General features: G+C 26.3%; 1 protein-coding gene across 3 annotated transcripts in view; it reads right to left on the bottom strand.

Annotated features, from left to right (window-relative positions):
* Positions 1–769: 769 nt before the first annotated feature.
* LOC135923487 (carnitine O-palmitoyltransferase 2, mitochondrial-like) overlaps positions 770–18,323 on the bottom strand; it is a 42,759-nt gene continuing 25,205 nt past the window's right edge. For 2 of the 3 annotated variants that reach the window (XM_065458263.1, XM_065458262.1), the window contains exons 7-14: positions 17,324–17,462; positions 12,909–13,091; positions 8,744–8,943; positions 6,022–6,191; positions 5,789–5,937; positions 5,608–5,687; positions 1,535–1,720; positions 770–1,082 (exon numbers count right to left, since the gene is read on the bottom strand). In XM_065458263.1, the coding sequence (XP_065314335.1) occupies positions 940–1,082; positions 1,535–1,720; positions 5,608–5,687; positions 5,789–5,937; positions 6,022–6,191; positions 8,744–8,943; positions 12,909–13,091; positions 17,324–17,462 (1,250 nt within the window). In that variant the 3' untranslated portion in view covers positions 770–939. Of the gene's footprint in view, positions 1,083–1,534; positions 1,721–5,493; positions 5,551–5,607; positions 5,688–5,788; positions 5,938–6,021; positions 6,192–8,743; positions 8,944–12,908; positions 13,092–17,323; positions 17,463–18,323 lie in introns of those variants that run through there. The other variant, XM_065458264.1, reaches the window with a different exon arrangement.

Consider the following 18,323-nt stretch of genomic DNA (forward strand, 5'->3'; position numbering starts at 1 on the left):
TTATTATCAGGTGGGCAGAGTTGCTATAAGTCTACATCTAGGCTATGGCATAGTTCAACCGTATAAATTGAAAAAAATTAGTCACCTCTAAATGGATTGACTAAAATCCTTTGGGCATCAGGTAAATAAATATGATTTCACTTGTGTCTCCTCATTCCATCAGCCAAATATATAAGCTCATCAACATAGTGGAATCAAAAAAAAATTAGGTAAATTTTTATTCAGATAGTTTTGTTAATAAATGGACATAATTAATTTATATAGTTTGTGGAATATGGAGAAAGACGAAGGATTTCCTGGCTATTTTGGAATCAAAAAAAAATTAGGTAAATTTTTATTCAGATAGTTTTGTTAATAAATGGACATAATTAATTTATATAGTTTGTGGAATATGGAGAAAGGCGAAGGATTCCCTGGCTATTCTTTTATCATCAATATCAGTACAAAGAGAGTTTTAAATAATAGGTGCTGATTGGATTGAGTAAATGAACAGTGAGTTAAGTTTGGCGCAATAGCCGTATTTAAGCTATGTTCATTATAAATGTACAAAGATTCTAACGTGCTTTCTTTTTATCGTCTAAAAGAAATATGATTTGAAGCAATGATATATTATTTAGGCCTTTAGGTCGAGTAAACCAGACTAGGGCTTTAAATTCAATTTCATGAAACCTAGAATATGCCGGGTTGATAAATAAAATTAAAATGATCAAATTGGGAAATGATTTTTATTTTCATATGAATAAATATAATTGAAATTTGAGCTGTGAGAAAAAATTGGCTTATAAATCGTTTAAATCATTTTTTAAAATATTTCCTTTTAAAAATTAAAAAACAAAAGTAAATTTATTATACAACTTTATAATACTAATGAGGTTAACAAGTAACCAGATAGGTTAGCAAATAAAATAGGACCACTTCGCAGTATAATATATATCAAGACTATGATTTAAACAGTGAATGAAGATCGTCAAAACTTTCTTGAACTTTTTGAATAAATATTTTGGAATTCATTTTGGAACCAGAATCGCGATAACTTGTAGCAAAGACTCCAAGTTTGTCCTTTTCGATACCATAGCTAATACCTATTAAAATATGTTATTAACGGTTCAATAAAAATATTTATAATCTCTTCGAATAGATAAAAACACAAATCCTAAATTTGTAAGAACGCAATTAAATTAGAACTTAAAAACATTTTCTAGTCATTTAATATACGAGATTTGTAATGTATAACTGTATGCAGTAATAAAACTGATCGATATATTTTTTTTAATATATAAAAAAGTTGTGAATTCCCGGCGATGGATTTAATAGCTCATTGTATCTTTTATACACTTTTGAAAAAGTATTTATTTTATTCCTTCTGTGGTCAAGGAATCAGAGGATTACCTCGCAGTTCTCTGATTTGTTCATAAATTATAAATGATAATTGCCTTTTATAAAGTCTTTTAATTCAAAATTTTATTATTTGGTTGATTTTCGGGGGTGTTTTTCAAAATAATGAAAGATTCAATAAAATAAGTTGAATGTATACCTAATCCTTCTGGAACGACGGGACCGAACCCGCCCATTTCTATAATGGGACTTTCGACGGTTGAAGTGGATAAAATATTTTTATTCATGAGGGCGTAAGCGGGATCCGTGAAAATAGATGGTAAATTTTTACCCGTACCTTCCGATAAATGCTTTAAGATAAAGAGATGCCTATCGAATCCTTGACCTATAAATTATATTCAAATTTACATAAATAATTCAATTTATAGCGCCTTCTATATAAATATTATATCGCTTTCTATATTTTGTCACGTAAATATCTGTTTGTATTTATATAATCATAAGAGCACCCTCGATATTTTACTAAACCCAAACTCGGACTCTTTTTTCAAATTTAAAGTTCAGGATTCTATAATTTTTTTTTCAATTAAACTTTTTTTATATTAAAAACTATATTAAAACTAGTTAATAACCTGTCAAGAATGACGGGGTTGAGGGGTAATCAGTTAGTTTGTGTATATGGTACTAAATATGCCTTATATTAAAATTTAGGAGAAAAAGAGGTAAAAGTGTTGCAATGTAACCCGTGAGCATTAAGGGTATTTAGATATCAAAATTTAAATTTGTGATAGTAATCATATTGGGTAAAATTAAAAATAAAGATGCTTTAAAATTTTTGAATTTTAAATATGGGCTAGACATTGGCCTCAAAATGTTTTGCAGACACAATTAGGCCTGATCAAAAAACCACGTCCCATGCAACTTTTCCAAAATTTTGACATTTATTTCTATTGTAATTTAATAATAATGTCTTAAATTTAATTCTATATTTAAAATTAAATTTAAATTTGTGATAGAAATCATATTGAATAAAATTTAAAATAGAGATGCTTGGAAATTTTTTAATTTTAAATATGGGGTAGACATTGGGAAATTTTGTTTTGCAGACATAGCCAGGTCTGATCAAAAAACCAAGTCCCATGCAACTTTCATAAAATTTTGTCATTTATTTCTATTGTAATTTTATAACAATGTCTTAAATTTAATTTTATATTCCATTATTTCTATTGTAATTTAATAACAATATCTTAAATTTAATTTTATATTTAGAATAAAATTTAAATTTGTGAATAGAAATCATATTGGGTAAAATTTTAAATAGATATGCTTGAAAATTTTTTAATTTTAAATATGGACCAGACATTGGCCTGAAATTTTTTCTCAAACCTGGCCAACCCATAATAATTTTGTAATTTTTTCCCAAGTCTGGAGATAGATAAATCTCTGAAACCCATATTGTTGGAAAAATTTTCTCAAGTCCGCCAAAGACCATAATAATTTTGTTAGTTGAGAACTGAAATAAAATATATAAAAGTCATAATTTTGGTTTTTAATCAGGCCTGGTGATTTCTGCAAAAAGAAATTTCCAGGCCAATGTCTAGCCCATATTTAAAATTAAAAAATTTTCAAGCATTTATATTTTATACTATATGATTTCTATCACAAATCTAAATTTTGATATTTCTAATACATGATGCTCAAGGTATACATTGCAACAATTTTACCTCTTTTTCTCCTAAATTTTAATATTTAATAAAATTTATTAATAAAGTATAATAAACACAAACTAAATAATTACCCTTCAACCCCGTCAGCTAGTATGGTAATAAACGGCAGAATTTTAAAAATAACTTAAAACATGCGACTTTGAAACGGGAGGTTTGTGGTTCAACTCTCGTAGAGAGCAAAAAAAATAACATTACACTATATAGTCTCCTTAAATTTTAAATACATTAAGAAGTTACAAAAATGATCATGTTTTGATTATGGAGATTATATATATTAGATTAAATATAAAAAACATAAACTATTTAAAACCATAATAATGAATCATTTTTATAATTTAGAGTACGCCATTTTATGTAAAATTTTTTAATTTAACTAGAACATTTTGTAAATTATTTTTAAAATAAATAATTTAGGAATATTTAAAAGTAAAACCAAAGAAAATAAATTATAAGGTAAAAAAAATGCGAGTTGCATTTCACTGTCAAAATTAGACATAAAAAATCGATATTTTAATTTTAGCATTAAGATTTTGGAAGATATCATGATAAATTCACTTATAAAATTTAAAAAAAATTTATTATTTTTTTTTAAATTTTATTGTTTTATTCTAATTATAAAGTGTGTTTATGGTAAATTTTAAATAAATATGTTGTTTTTATGGTAAATTCTTTACTTTTCTAGACTGCGAACACCGGGTTCAGAGATATTTCATTGAACCAGAATTTTTTTTAAAAAGAAGAATTCAAAGCACTGATTATATTATCTAATTTTATTTTAAATTTAGGTGGAAAAATAATTTTTGAACATTAATTAAAGTAATAATGTTGGTAACAAAATGCATATTTTTAATTGTTTCACTTTATATTTGTAATATTTAAGCAATGAACCTATTCTTAGGGAAGATTAATACAAAATTTTCTGTATTATAAAAACGATAATTTCAGTCAGATTTTTGGGTTTGTCTATCTCTATTGAAAAATAAGATGTTAGCATGGGAAAATGTAGGCCTTTATGCAATCCGTGACAAAATTCTCTTAATGAGAAAAGGATTCTCGAGTAAATAAATATGAACAAAAACAAAATAAATTCATACAACCGAATTTTTGCATCTAATTATATAAAAGTGCTGTAAATGTTACTTCAAAAATGAAACGCGTTACTCTACGTCTGATAAAAGGAACGCGCGTTATTGGTTATTCAAAATATTAAAGCCAAGGTGGGCTTTACTCATCTTCATCTGAAGAAAATTTACAGTTGACATAATATTAATTAGATTAACAATCTTGACTGAAAATTTAAGAACGAAAATTATTAAAATGAAGGAATTTGGTGGTTGATGTGAATTTAAAAAAATAAAAGTAATTTTATAATACAATAAAATATGTTTTTTCAATATTTTTTAAGAAGAAATTGAAGTAACGAGTAAGGTTTTACGTTACCGTTACTCAAAAAAAAGGAAATGCGTTACTGTTACTCGGTTACCTCTAGAAGAAGGTAAAGAATGGTGTTCCTTTTCTTCAAAAAAAATAGTGCTGTTAGTAACGACGTTACTTTACAGCACTTATATATATCTGTGAAGAATTAAATGCCCATTTCACCGAAATAACAGTCCCATCAAATTTTAATGATATATATCGATTAGTTAGAATTGATCCTAGAGTCGATATCTAAGTTTTAAAATTTTATTCAACATTTATTTGGTTGAAATTTCAATAATCAATATTTGGCAAATTCAACCCCACTGTTGTATATATAATTCGGCTAGTAAACTTTTATAATTGAATATTCTTTACTTAAAATTAAAGCCTAATTATGGTGAAAACAAAAAGTAAACATATTTTAAGTACAGGTCATCAATATCTGATTGTAAATTAGAAAATATTAAATACTATGGTTACATGAATATTTTGTAAAGAATCTCTAATCGAGGTAATACTATATAATTGTTTAGACAGTGTTCTGGTTTTAAACAGTCGTCTGTTAAGCCATCTAAATAGCTTCCTCTAAACATCCTAAAGGAAAGAAACTATTTAGATTTACATAGTTGACAACGAATTTGTTTTATTTGTACCGCAAAAATATATAAATAACATATAATATTTATTTAATGTACACACTTAAAATAAACCATGTTCTAGTTCAAAATCTGTTAGTCTTGGCTAAATATATATGTTTCAAAAATATGACGAGCTAGGACAAGGCCTTACTATTTAATGGGCTGAACATGTTAGATAATATTATTCGAAGCTTAAATCCTAAATATCAACTTTATACCTGAATCACTCTAAGCTGGAAGGGAATGCTGAAAATTTTAAGAATACTTTAATGATGTAACACTAATTGAAAATGTTAAAAGAGGGTTATATTATTTTTGAATACCTAGCCTAATATTTTGAATTTAAAACACAAGAAAATATAATTGTTTTTTACGAATGGAAATGAAATCGTATTTTTGTTCCCCGCCAGATTTTTAAGCATCAGGTTGCCCTATAATATAAATTTTCATGTCGACTATTCCAATTTCAATATATATACACATTGTACCCATGGCTGCTTCTCGCGTCAATTTGGAATGCGTTTTAGAGCAGCTTCTAACCATATCTTTGGCCGCATCGGGTAAGAGGCTTTATAAAATAAATTATAAATATAACAGGTTAAGAAAGTATTATTTTTGAAACAATATTTGGGGATTGAAATATATCAGACAGTCATTCCTTTTTAATACTTGAAAGTCTTATCCAGAAATGTTTTGCAAAAAGATTTGGTATCAAGGGTAGCAGGTCTAATTGTCTCAGTTCGTCCTTTCTTGAATGCGGCGGTACTACAAGATTCATAGGAAGCGGATGTGCGTGTTAGTATCTTATAATTTGCCATCTATTTTAGAATATTGTATCATTTTAAATACCATCTTAATTACAATTTCATAATTTATATATTAAATCAAATGCAAAACCTAACCTGAAATGATAGTTGTAAAATAGAGTCTGGGCTAAGACCACAGGATTTAATAAAATTTTTGCCAAATTTATCGTATTGTAATCCTTGGATGTCAAAATTTTGATTCAAAGCTACCAACTTATTACTCGCCTTAGTCAATTTTTTCTCCAAGTCAGAATTCAATTTGAAATCTTTTATTGATTTTTTTTGTAAACTATATTTAACGATAAATCTGTTAAAGGATATAATTGAAAATAAAGTTACCTGAAATGGTATTGATAAAATATTAGTTACTCGCTATTCAAAAAAAGGAACACGTTGCTTTTTAAAAAAAATAAAATATTTTAAAAAATAAGTACTTTTGTAATATTTTTTTTTTATTTTTAACAATTGATTTTCAAAATTTTGATCAGATAAACAAGAGCGCATAAGCTCAACATAGTTTTCGCGGTGATAAACACATTTAACTAGTGCAGAGGATGGGAGGACTTTATTATATTTAATTATCAATTGGGGAAATTTAATAAAAATATTAAATATTTTCAAAAAAACTTTTTAGATCATCATCAAGTTTTATTTATCTTGATCAGAATTTATATTATTACCTTGTTTCTTAGATTTGATACTAAAATATTTGAATTAAAACACAGTTTACACATGTAAAGTGTAGACTTAGTGCCCTTAATTTTCTATATTTGTGTATAAATGTTTCCTACTGGGGCCAGTTAAATCATCTTCATGAAATAAGTAGTGTTGCTAAACGGCTCGATTTGAGCATATTTTTCAAAAAAGTTAACTCAACATTTTAGCCAGAAAAATATTATCTGAGCCTCGAGATTTCGTTAATATTATGTTCAGACCTTTGTGTCACCTATAAGCAAAATCTTAAGGCTTGCATAATAATTTTCCTGATAAAATAATGAGTTTTTAACAACACTAAAAATAAGTACTTATTCACATATATTATTTATAAAATAAATGATATTAGAGAATAAAAATTAACATCGGTCTAGAATTGGAGTGCTCCATTTGCAAAATTGTTAAAATTAGGAAAAACGATTTTAACTTTTGAGATAGATGTTATTAATCCTTATTCCTTAATATAAATATCATTTAATATAAATAAAAAATTGAGAGATAATTCATAATATTTTCAAATGATAGCCTAAAAAATTTTATTTTGTGAGAATTTTATTTAATAAAATCAAAATGCAGGAGCAAAATCACTTATTAAATTATTTTTTTTATTCAAAATGCTCCACTTTAATTTTATTTATGAGAATTTATTAAATAAAAGCAAAACAAAATTTATTCATAGAAATAATAATTAGGTGAATTGTCCATATTTAACTAATAATTACATTGTGAATTTAAATTTATAATTAGTTTTTTCAATAAATAATCAAATGTAGTAATAGTTTATATCTATAATTTTTTTAGCTTACAAAAATCAATTGGCATTTATAAAAGGTAATAATTAAATGCTATATTATAAAAAAAATATGTCCTGTGCCACTTCATTCTGCCGATTAGAATTTCAAACATTATGCCGGTCGCCGATAGTCATATCGGATATTTAATAAAAAAGCTCACGTACAAATGCCCTATTATAAGTAACAGAAAGCATAAGCAAAAAACAAGTTTGTAATGAACATTCAAGTATTAATTTATAATTTTTTCCATTATCTTAAATAAGTTTCATGGTAATAATGTAGTACCCGAGCCTGCAGGTCTCTGATTTATATAAAGGGTTCATTGGAGGTAAGCAATTTATATTATTGTTTGGTAAGCCAAGGGTTAAAATATCTCATTGTGACCTATGGAATTTTATAAGAAGTAATATTTTGAAAATGGTTCTGGTAAATCTAGATATCACATATTAGATATTTTGGATCAATCTGTCATCTCCCTCAATTTATGATTAAAACCTGGAAAAAATCTTAATAATCTATTATTTATATATCTCAAATAATGTATAATACATAGTGTCTTCCCAATTTTATTTTCAAAAAGTGTAAACTTATGCTATATTAGCGTTATTTATAATTATATATAAAAACATGATATCAATAGGGATGATGTGAAAACAATATATAACATTCATAAACAAAAATAATAACAATATATCAGAAAATTTAACTCTTTCAATTGTTAAATCTTACATTTCGTAATTTTATTTATATTGATCTAATGATGAAAACTATCTTGACATAAAAGAGAGAAAAATTTCATTTTAATGGAAAGCAATTTAAAAGCCTCCTATGAAATTTGCAATTATTTTGATTTATGATGTCCATTCATTAACCAATAAGAAAAATCAATATTGCTAATGCAGATTCTTAATATAATAAACTAATCCTAGTCCATATTGTGTTCTGTAAGGATCAGACAAATCAGGTCAATTTTTATGTATTTTGAACAAATTTGATATTTTAGATGTGGCGAATCAACTATTTTGATTTCATCGTAAGAGAGGGGGGGCTCCATCTCTAATATCAAAATCGTTTCAGAAAAATAAAGAGATGTGATAAAATATGAGCCGAACAAGGTTTGAACCTAAATCTTAGATTACATGAAAATAAGCGATAACTTCAATCTAATGCAATACAACTATAGAAAAATGTGATTTGAATTTATATATCACCTTACTAAACTATGTGTAGCACGAATCATGAAAACAGTAAAGCAATTAACTGTTATATAATAATACTATAGTAATGAATGTATAATATATTATAAAAACCTATAGATGTAATAAAATCCTCATATTTAAGCCCCGTGGTGTTTGCATCTTTGGGATCTAGAGCAGGCCTGGTGACTGAATCAATATATATGTCCGTCAAAAATCGAACTACACTGACGCCATCTCCCCAAGAATGTTCCATATTTACAGCTGCTTGACCACCAGGGCCTACGATTAACTGAAATGATTTATCAAACCATCTTCAATGTATTTTTTTGAAAACTTCTTCTATAAGTTTTAAATTATTATGATAGGTATAAACTTTAATAGTTCTTTTTAAAAATATTGCTATAATTTTTAGATGTCTAACAGTATATCATGTATATTTTAAATGGTATACATTATATAATTTTTTAATATTAAATATTACTCTTTAAACATAAAATTTTATCTTATATAATAGTACCATTAAAGGGTGATAAACTTATTAAACATTTTAAATATATTCTATAACATTCGGGTACATTATATTTTTAACCCCATCAGTCTATAAAGAAATTTATTTTGGAATGAGAACCAATCCAGGTTCCAAATATTCTCATCTTCATTATTAAAATTATTAGGTCTTTTGAATTCTTATTGATTCCATTCAGGTGCGTAATTAAGAGCGGGAAATATGGAAATTTAAAAATTTGCTTGTTCTTAAGCTAATTAAACACCCCCCCCCTCCCCCACCAAAAAAAGCATTTCATAAAAAAGGAAGTGAACCAAATTATTTTTTTCATAAAAATATAACATAGCCAAAGGTCTACAATAAGTGAACCTAATGACCTCCAATAAAATTTATAGAAAATCCTGGATATGCCCAGGGACGGACTAGCTATGCTGAGACCTCATTGGCAATTTTTTCTAGCGGCCTCACTCTATGATCCTAATTTTTCGCTTTTACCCGGGCTATGGTCGGGCCTCCTTTAATCGCTTATTCCAATTATATAGGTTATTTCTTATATTTTGGATAAAAACATATAAAACGATAGGTTAACTATTGCAGCTATTACATTAATAAGAAAAAGGCTATTATGACCTGATAATCACATATTTTATTTTAAGAATTTCACATTTAAAATCGAACGTAACCATTTGAGATAAAGGTGGTTCTTCTTTGAATACCAGTAATTGTTAATTTTTCAAATAAGGTGTAACCCTGTAATGCTCATATTACAGGTCAGAAGAGACATATATTAAACATTAATTGCACTTGGACGGAGTTATTATTATCTTCTGTTGTTTCATCACCGCCATCACTATTTCATTTAACCTGACTATCAAATTTTTGTAATTACGGGGAAATTCATGTCGTAATTTGTCACTGTATACATTTTTTAATTGCCAAACTTTTTAAAGTTTTTCAAAAATACCTTTGATATTTATTTCATCAAAATGCTTCTTATACAAATATTGCACATTCATTATAGTTCTTTGTTACCCAAAACGTTCAGTTAAACTATTTATAATTTGATCACGAGGAAATACCTTAACAGTATGGAGGTCAATCGGATATGCGCACATTTAGCATTCATCATGGTACATTCTTCTGGTTTGAATTATTCTATTTTTTAGTATTTCATTTTGTACCCAGATGTTGTCAAGCAGCTTTAAATCAATAACTTTTCATTTGAATTTAAACCATTTATATAGGTTTATTTTGAATGAATGTGAAGATTATAAAAGATACAAAAGACAGCATCCATTTTCTATATAAATTATTAGTTCGAATCGAAAATATGAAATGCTAAGTGTTCATTGTTGAAGTTTTGTTTACCTAAAAACTTTATTATCTCAAATATTTATTTTATTACATGCATATTATTGAGAATCTGTAGATTTTCAATTATCATTTTAAAGCTAATTGAATTTTATTTTATTAAATATCAAAACTATATTTTCGAATCGGAAATAGAAAATCATAAAATAGCAATATCTAAAATAATAATCCCTTATGATATTATAAATATTTAAAGAGGAAAAAATAACTTTAATATATAAAATATATGAATATAAGAAAAATGTTTTTAAAGGCTGTGTCCTGATTCGAATTAACCCTCTATTGCGAACACGATATTTGAATACACATATCATAAAAAAAGGTATAAATTTTAATATAAAATTTTTTTTTATAGTTTAATACACATGATGTATAATAGATACACATATATTTTATTTATTTCTATAGTTAATTTAAAATACGTAGTTAACAACTTTCGAATAGTTGCATTTTTTCCATTTTATAAATTATGTCATTTATCTTGTACAAATTTTTAAGGAACAGGAAGTTAAAAATCCTATTAAATAAAGGTAAAAGATCTCTATATGCTATCTATAGTCAAAATGTACTGTATTAAAGAAGATAGTTCTGATTCTAATCTTAGTGGCTCATCAGATGAGGAAATTCATGATTCAAGCAGATGTTGATTCAAGCGGAAATGCGGTATTTCAATTATTGGTACCACTACATTCTAATTTAAACTGTGTTTTGATAATTGGTTCTGTGGTAAAGAACTTCAAGTATTACTCGCTCAAAAGGGAGTATAGCCACAGCGAGAGCTAATAGAATTTATAATTATGATATCATGATGCTCATAAATCTTGATTAATGTGTAGGCAATAATTTGTAGCTTTAAAGGTACCAGTAAAAGAATAGATGCCATTATCATTTAAAATATCAATAGCAGATAATCTGTAAAAGTAACAAATAACTAGCGTAAAAAAACGAATATCAATTGACCAAAATATAAAGAAAAATCTAGCTTATTACGCAGAAAAAAATAAAGCATGATTTAATAGCACTTTGACCAAAATATAGTAAAAAGGCGCGGTGCAAAAACCCTGGGTGTAGATTGGTTACGAGTACCAAATATAGTGTATCATTATTTACTATAAAAAACTATTGTTTTAAATTATTTCATGAAAATTAATATAAATTTGCTTTATTACATTATTTATCAAATAAAATAATTATATATCTTTATTTTGTAATAGTTTTAAATGAAAAATATGATACTTTTTACACGCATTGTATATTTAAATACACACACTGAAATATTTTTTACAATTTTTTTTTAAAAAATTATTTTTAGTTAAAGACAAAAATATTTTTTAAAAAATTATGTCGTCCAATAGAGGGTTATTTTTGATAATACTTAATTGCTATTATTAGATTTAGAAAGATATATAAAAATTGAAAAAAATGGCAAAAAATATATATTGCAAAAAAATGACGTATTTTTATAATGAATTTATATGCATAAATCGGAATAGATTTTAAAAAAAGTGTAAAAAACTTAAAAATTAGCCAAAATCTTTTTAAATATTTTTAATAACTGTGACTTATCAACCACTTTTATAATATATGGATAAGAATCCATTGAGAGGAAGCCCGTTAACTTTATCACATTAACTGGAAATATGCTTTATCATATGACTTGCACGCAATTTCTTCATAATAATATTCATAAGGTGAAACCGCGGCTCACATTCAGTAGTATTATAAGGAATTAATATAATTTTCAAACTCTTTCAAATCACGGGAACATTTATTATTTTCATTAATATCATGAAAATATTCCTTCATTCCATTTATTGCGAGATCCATATCGAGTTCCAGTGGGAAACAAAGTCGTTTAATTTTCCCTTAACGAAGGGTCTGCTGACCAGTTATCCTTTTCTAAATATTCCATATCAGATAAGATAGATAAAAATATAAAACTATATAAATAGTTTTTTTAAATAGAATTATCAGAATCACCAATTAACCTATTTTGCATCTAATTGATTTTCGTTGATAATGTATTAATTTTTTGTGCCTTTTTAATATTGTTCTCTTTATAAATATTAAATCAACATTTATTTATAAATTATAAAAAGAAAATTTTAAGAATCAATTAAAATAGGGAAGTTAGTTTTTGAATTAAAATTGTACAATTACATTAATATACTACAAAATATTTTTTTAAAAATATTAATATGCTAAAATGCAAGGCAAGCTAAATTTTTTAAAACCGGTGAAAGCAGCAATAAAACCGCTTTTTTTTATATTATAAGCTTTTTTGTCATCTAATAGTTCTTTCCAGCCACTAAAATAAAAAATAATATATTAGGAGAAGGATCGTGAAAAAAGGAATATCAAATATCAGTTAGCAAAAATTAAGATTAACTTAATAAAAACCGATTAATGTAGGTGGCATCCAAAGGAGCTAGCAAAAAATTCCTCGCCAATTGCGAGCGCTCATCAATAATATCAATGGTTGTTTTGGCGGAACAGTCGCCATCCAGGCACAAAACATAAAAGCCCGAATCTACAGTTCGCAATAAGTCGAAATTTTGACTGAAGGCTCTTATCATGTCGTCCCTTTTGATTATATTATTAAAATGCATGTAGATATAATAGATATTCGATCGAATTATTTCTCGTACATATAAAATAAAGTGAATTTTAGAGACCAGCAGGCCCGGCCTTTTTAGGAAAAATACCCGAGTGGGGCTGAATATTTTAAATCGCGATTATTATATATTGTGAAACAGATTATATTCTCAAAATACTATTCACATGGATTTCCTTAAATATAATTTTATTTTTATAGATTCAATATATAATATTCTTAAAATATTATTTAATCGCATTTTTTTCAAATATATAATTTAATTATAATGTCAATTTTTTTAAATTTTTTTAACAAAACCGAAATTGAATGATTTTACCAATAATAAATTTTTCATAGTATTAATTTATCAGTTAAGAAAAAGAAGAGAATTTAAAAGGTTATTGGATATGCAATGATCATATTCACTGAAAACCGAACGGTAAAATACCGAATAAGAAAATTTTTGTATATACCCAGGTCGATTTTTTAAAAAAAAATAATCCAGGCAGGGCCGTAATTTTTATATTTTAAAATAATCTGGGGCTAAAAAAAATATAAAATCCGAGTAGGGACTAAAAATTTTTAAATAATCCGGATCGGCCCGAAATTTTTTTAAGAATCCGAGCAGGACCGTGCCTGCAGGTCTCCGATTTATATACTAATGATTTAAATGTCGTTTTTTAAAAATCAAAACATAGTTAAAAATATTATATATTGGCAAAATTTTATTGCCCATTTCTAATTTAGATATTGGTATAAAAAGAATAGATAGCTAAATTTTAATTGTTTATAAATCAGAATGAACATTGTTTAATATAAAATTTATAGTGTAGAATATATTTTGAAAATATTTATTTCAATTGCAAAATAAAATGTTTAGATAAATACGATCCAAAACAAGTTCCTGTTAACTCGTGATATTGACCATCACTCCCTTATTCGATAATGGGGCTTATTTTATTTATCGCCTGTCTTTTATTTTGTTCAACACATTTTAACATTTCTCCGAATTAAATTACGTATCATATCCATCCCAATGCTTTATCTCAATCTCGTTTGGTGCCTCTCGCCTAATATATAACACATCTACCTGCTCATTTTTATCTCAGTCTTTTCCTTTTTTATTTGTGTATTTACAGATTATATCAACTAGGTTTCACTCGAGTATAGCCAACATATAAATATATTAAGCAGTAAACTCTTTCTCTCAAATCAACATATCATTCTACCGCTTCAAAAGCCAACACCTCCGTCTAACACATAATATGTCGGGATTTCGCCACTTTTTTCAAGGAAACTCAATTGCCGATAAAAAAAATTGGAAAGTAACGATTAAGGTAATGACGTTTCTTTTTGAGCAAATGTTTCTCTTTACTTTTAAATTAAGGAAGTAGATATAATAAGTGTAAAATTATGATATAAATTAGTGATCTGCATAGGGCCCAATTTTTCTAGCCCGGCCAGAAATTTTTTAAAAAAAGTTTTGCCAGCCCGGCCTCAACCCGAAATATTTTTAAAAAAGTTTTGCTGGCCCGGCCCGAGCCTAAAATTTTTTTTAAAAAAATTCACCGGAAATTAATTTTTATAATTACTCAAAATAAAAGATATATGTTATATGGCGTTTAGTTTCTATAAATAAAATCGAATATTTTAAATTTAAATAAAAAATTAAACATAAAATTGATAAATTTAGATATATTCAAAAAAATTTCTAAGGCCCGACCCGGGTTCGGGCATGGCCTACTTTTGCAGATCTCTAATATAAATACAACTAAAGGAAATAGCCGTTCCGTTATCACAGTCGATTTATTAAACCTCTATTAGCCTATGTTTGTCAGGTTATCAATGAAAATTAAAGCATTTTATTAAAATTCATTCTAGAATTGAGATATTAAATAAATTTAAATTATCTATTATTTTACATATCTTTTTTTAAATTAATTAAATATCCATTTTAGCAGAGTTTTCAGAGGAAATCAAAAGATTAAATTATAGATTTTAAAAATTATTTAAAATTTTGTTTTTCAATTAAAATATATAAGGGCCATTATTCTACGTCAAATCGATCACGATTCGGCCGACCCCTTTTAAAATTGTTAAAAATTTCTGGAATTATTTAGATAGTTAATAAAATGAGAAAGCCGTTTATTTTAGCTCGCTAGCACACCTGGTTCCCGAGATATAGGGACTCAAAGGTGCAAAAAAGAGCCACTTTGGAATCTGTAAAATTTTTAAAATGCTAATATCTCAAAAAAAATATATCAAATTGTAGGTAAAAAAATCTCTAAAGAGCTATAAAAAACAATAAAAATTGGCGCCAATTAGCCGTTAACTTCCGGTTTACCTATTTTGCTTTACCTGTGTTTTTAAGCAAAAAAGGGAGTTTGTTTTCGAAATTTTTTTATTGATTTTTATTTAGACACCTTTGTTAAATATATATACGATATCAAAATCTTAATGTAAAAAATAGAACAAATATCTTAATTAATAATAACTAATTTGAAATATGTCCTCTAGTCGAATCAAGTTCATAGAAATCCTCTAGTTGATTCAATTATATAACTCTTATTCAAGACTCAAATTAGAAGTCTTAAGTAAAAAATGTAAAAAACAGAACAAATATCTTAATTAATAATAATAAATAGGAAATAATCGTCCTCTAGTCTACTTAAGTTCATAAAATATTCATCCTCTAGCGACTTGAGTTCTTAACTCGAGTCAATTTGAGTTCAGGACTTAAGTTAGTCGACAACGACTCGAGACTCTGAGTCGGATGAATTCGATTTTTTAACAACATTAAATTTAAGATATAAAAATGTAAAAAAATATATATTCTATATATTTATAATAAGAAATCCATGAATAATATCTTAAACATTTTTAACAATAGATTTACATTTTCTCTCTTCTTTAAATAAATATATGTTGCTATATAATCTTCCATATACTAAGGCCTCCCAGATTTAACATATTCTGTTTTGAGGTCACGCCAAAGACCCTTGGACTGGGCATTTATGCTTCTATAAATCGGCACAAAAAAATATTATTTTCAAATTAATATTTTAGAAATTCGTTCTCACTATTAAAAAAAACTATCAATTTAAAAAATTATAAAAAATTCATTTAAAAAAAATATGTGTAAAAATTAGCAACAAATGGTTTTCGATAATAAAAATATCATTTAAAATAAATTAATTAAATGATAAATTTTGGATCACAAACCATAATTTTACCTAAATTTGACCATACTAATGCATAGTAACTATATTTTGGCTTACATTCTATAATAAAAGATAGAACCAAATTAATGTGTCACGTTGTGTGCATTTTTATTTTAGGTTCTCTATTCATGAGTCTTTAAGGCTCATCTATCCTCGGACCTCTCTAAAATAAAGGATAGATCCCTATTGACATGTGTCGAATGTTGTGTGCATTTTTATAAACTCCTTTACCTCATAAGTCCTCAATGGTCAAAGTTACTAATCCTAACCCAGATCTAGTCAACGTCCCAAATTTAACTACCCTCGTTCCATCCACGTCCTGCACTCTACCTAATCATATTTTAAATATAACATATTGTTATGTAATTTATCTCTCTTAGATGGTTGACAAAAATTTACAAACTTTTAAATTTGTATTTTAATGATGCCATAATGTTAAAAGATAGCAAGTCAAAAATTGAGCTTTGCAAAATATCATTTTCAAAAATTTGGATATTTCAAGTTTTTACACATTAAAAATTTTAATTTATAACTTTATATTTATTTAATGACTACCAAATGCTCCTCGTTTCAAACGCCTTGATATGGCCTTAGCCTAGGAGAACTGTAAGATAATTTTTTCGACCTAATATGTAGAAGGAAAAACATTTCCCCCAACCAAAACACGAAAAAAACAATAACACAATTTCCCGACCCGACTTAAACAGGTCGGGTCGTGGGTTTTGTAGACCTCTAATATGAATATAGATATATATTTTATAAATTATGTTCAAAAAATATCAATTTGTGAAAATTTACCAATGTAAATATAATGGGGGAATTCAAAATATACAAAGTGTCCTATTTTTTGCCAAACATTGAAAAAGGGATCAATAAAATAATATCAAATTAATTAAGGAACTTTTTTTTATGTTCATTTCTTATCTTTTACATTATAGTTTGATTCTAAGGGGTGCGCTCAATCCACTCTAATATAAAATGATAAATTATTATAATACCGAAAAACGGCCCATTCGTTTCTATCGCAAATTGCAGTCATGAGACCAACATTATTGCGTGGTGGATTCGGAGTGCCTTGGTTAAGCGTTTTAATTCGACTCAATATTGAATATATAACATTGGCTGGAAGAATGGCACCTTGTTTAACATCGAATACATGTTACAACAAATATATAAAAGTAAAAAACTGACTGGAATAAAAACCTTTAGAAAAAACTGACGGAAATATAAAACTTCGGAAATCTCAAGGAAAAAAAACTGATGGAAAAAGAAACTTAACAATAAATAACTGAGTAAACAATCTCTATTATCAAAGATAAAATATAATTAAACATGAAACAAAAAATACTATCTTTTAGATAAAGAAAAACATTTTTGGAAATTATATATACTCTTCAAGTCTTTGTTCAGGTTCTGATAGTTTAAATTTTATTATATTTTTGAAAAAGACGACAATTTATTCAGGAATTTTTTTAATAAGAAATGGACAGTAAAATTAATCAAAATAAGCTGTATTTAAATTAAATGGGCAGGATAAAAAACGTTTGGGATGCTTAAAATTTTTGGTCAGCTAATAATTAATTTTCAAGTTTTTTATTGATTTAGGCAGTATTTTAATTAAATAGGAAGTTTTAAAATAATTTGGTAGGTATTTTCAATTTTAGAGTTAATAATTAATTTTAAAGTCTTCTTATTTACATAGAAAGTTTTAATTTTTATTAACATTGAAGGTGTTGTATAGATTTATTTAAACCTTGGAAAAGCTAAAAATTAGGCATAGGGGGAACGAAATAGTATTATCCCCGGGGCAAGTAATTTCTTCTCAAATAATTTACTACTTTGAGATTTGAAATTTAAGTCAGATATGTATTTCAATAAGGTGCTTAAGTAGGTCTAGAAATGTTACACACATAATTGCTCATGATTATTAAATGCAAATTTAAATTTTAACACGTCTAAAGTAACTTTTTAATTTTTTACATTTTTAATAATAAATTT

The sequence above is a fragment of the Gordionus sp. m RMFG-2023 genome, chromosome 2 (assembly GCF_954871325.1).
Source record: "Gordionus sp. m RMFG-2023 chromosome 2, tfGorSpeb1-WG-v2, whole genome shotgun sequence".
Classification (NCBI taxonomy): Eukaryota; Metazoa; Nematomorpha; class Gordioida; order Chordodea; family Parachordodidae; genus Gordionus; species Gordionus sp. m RMFG-2023.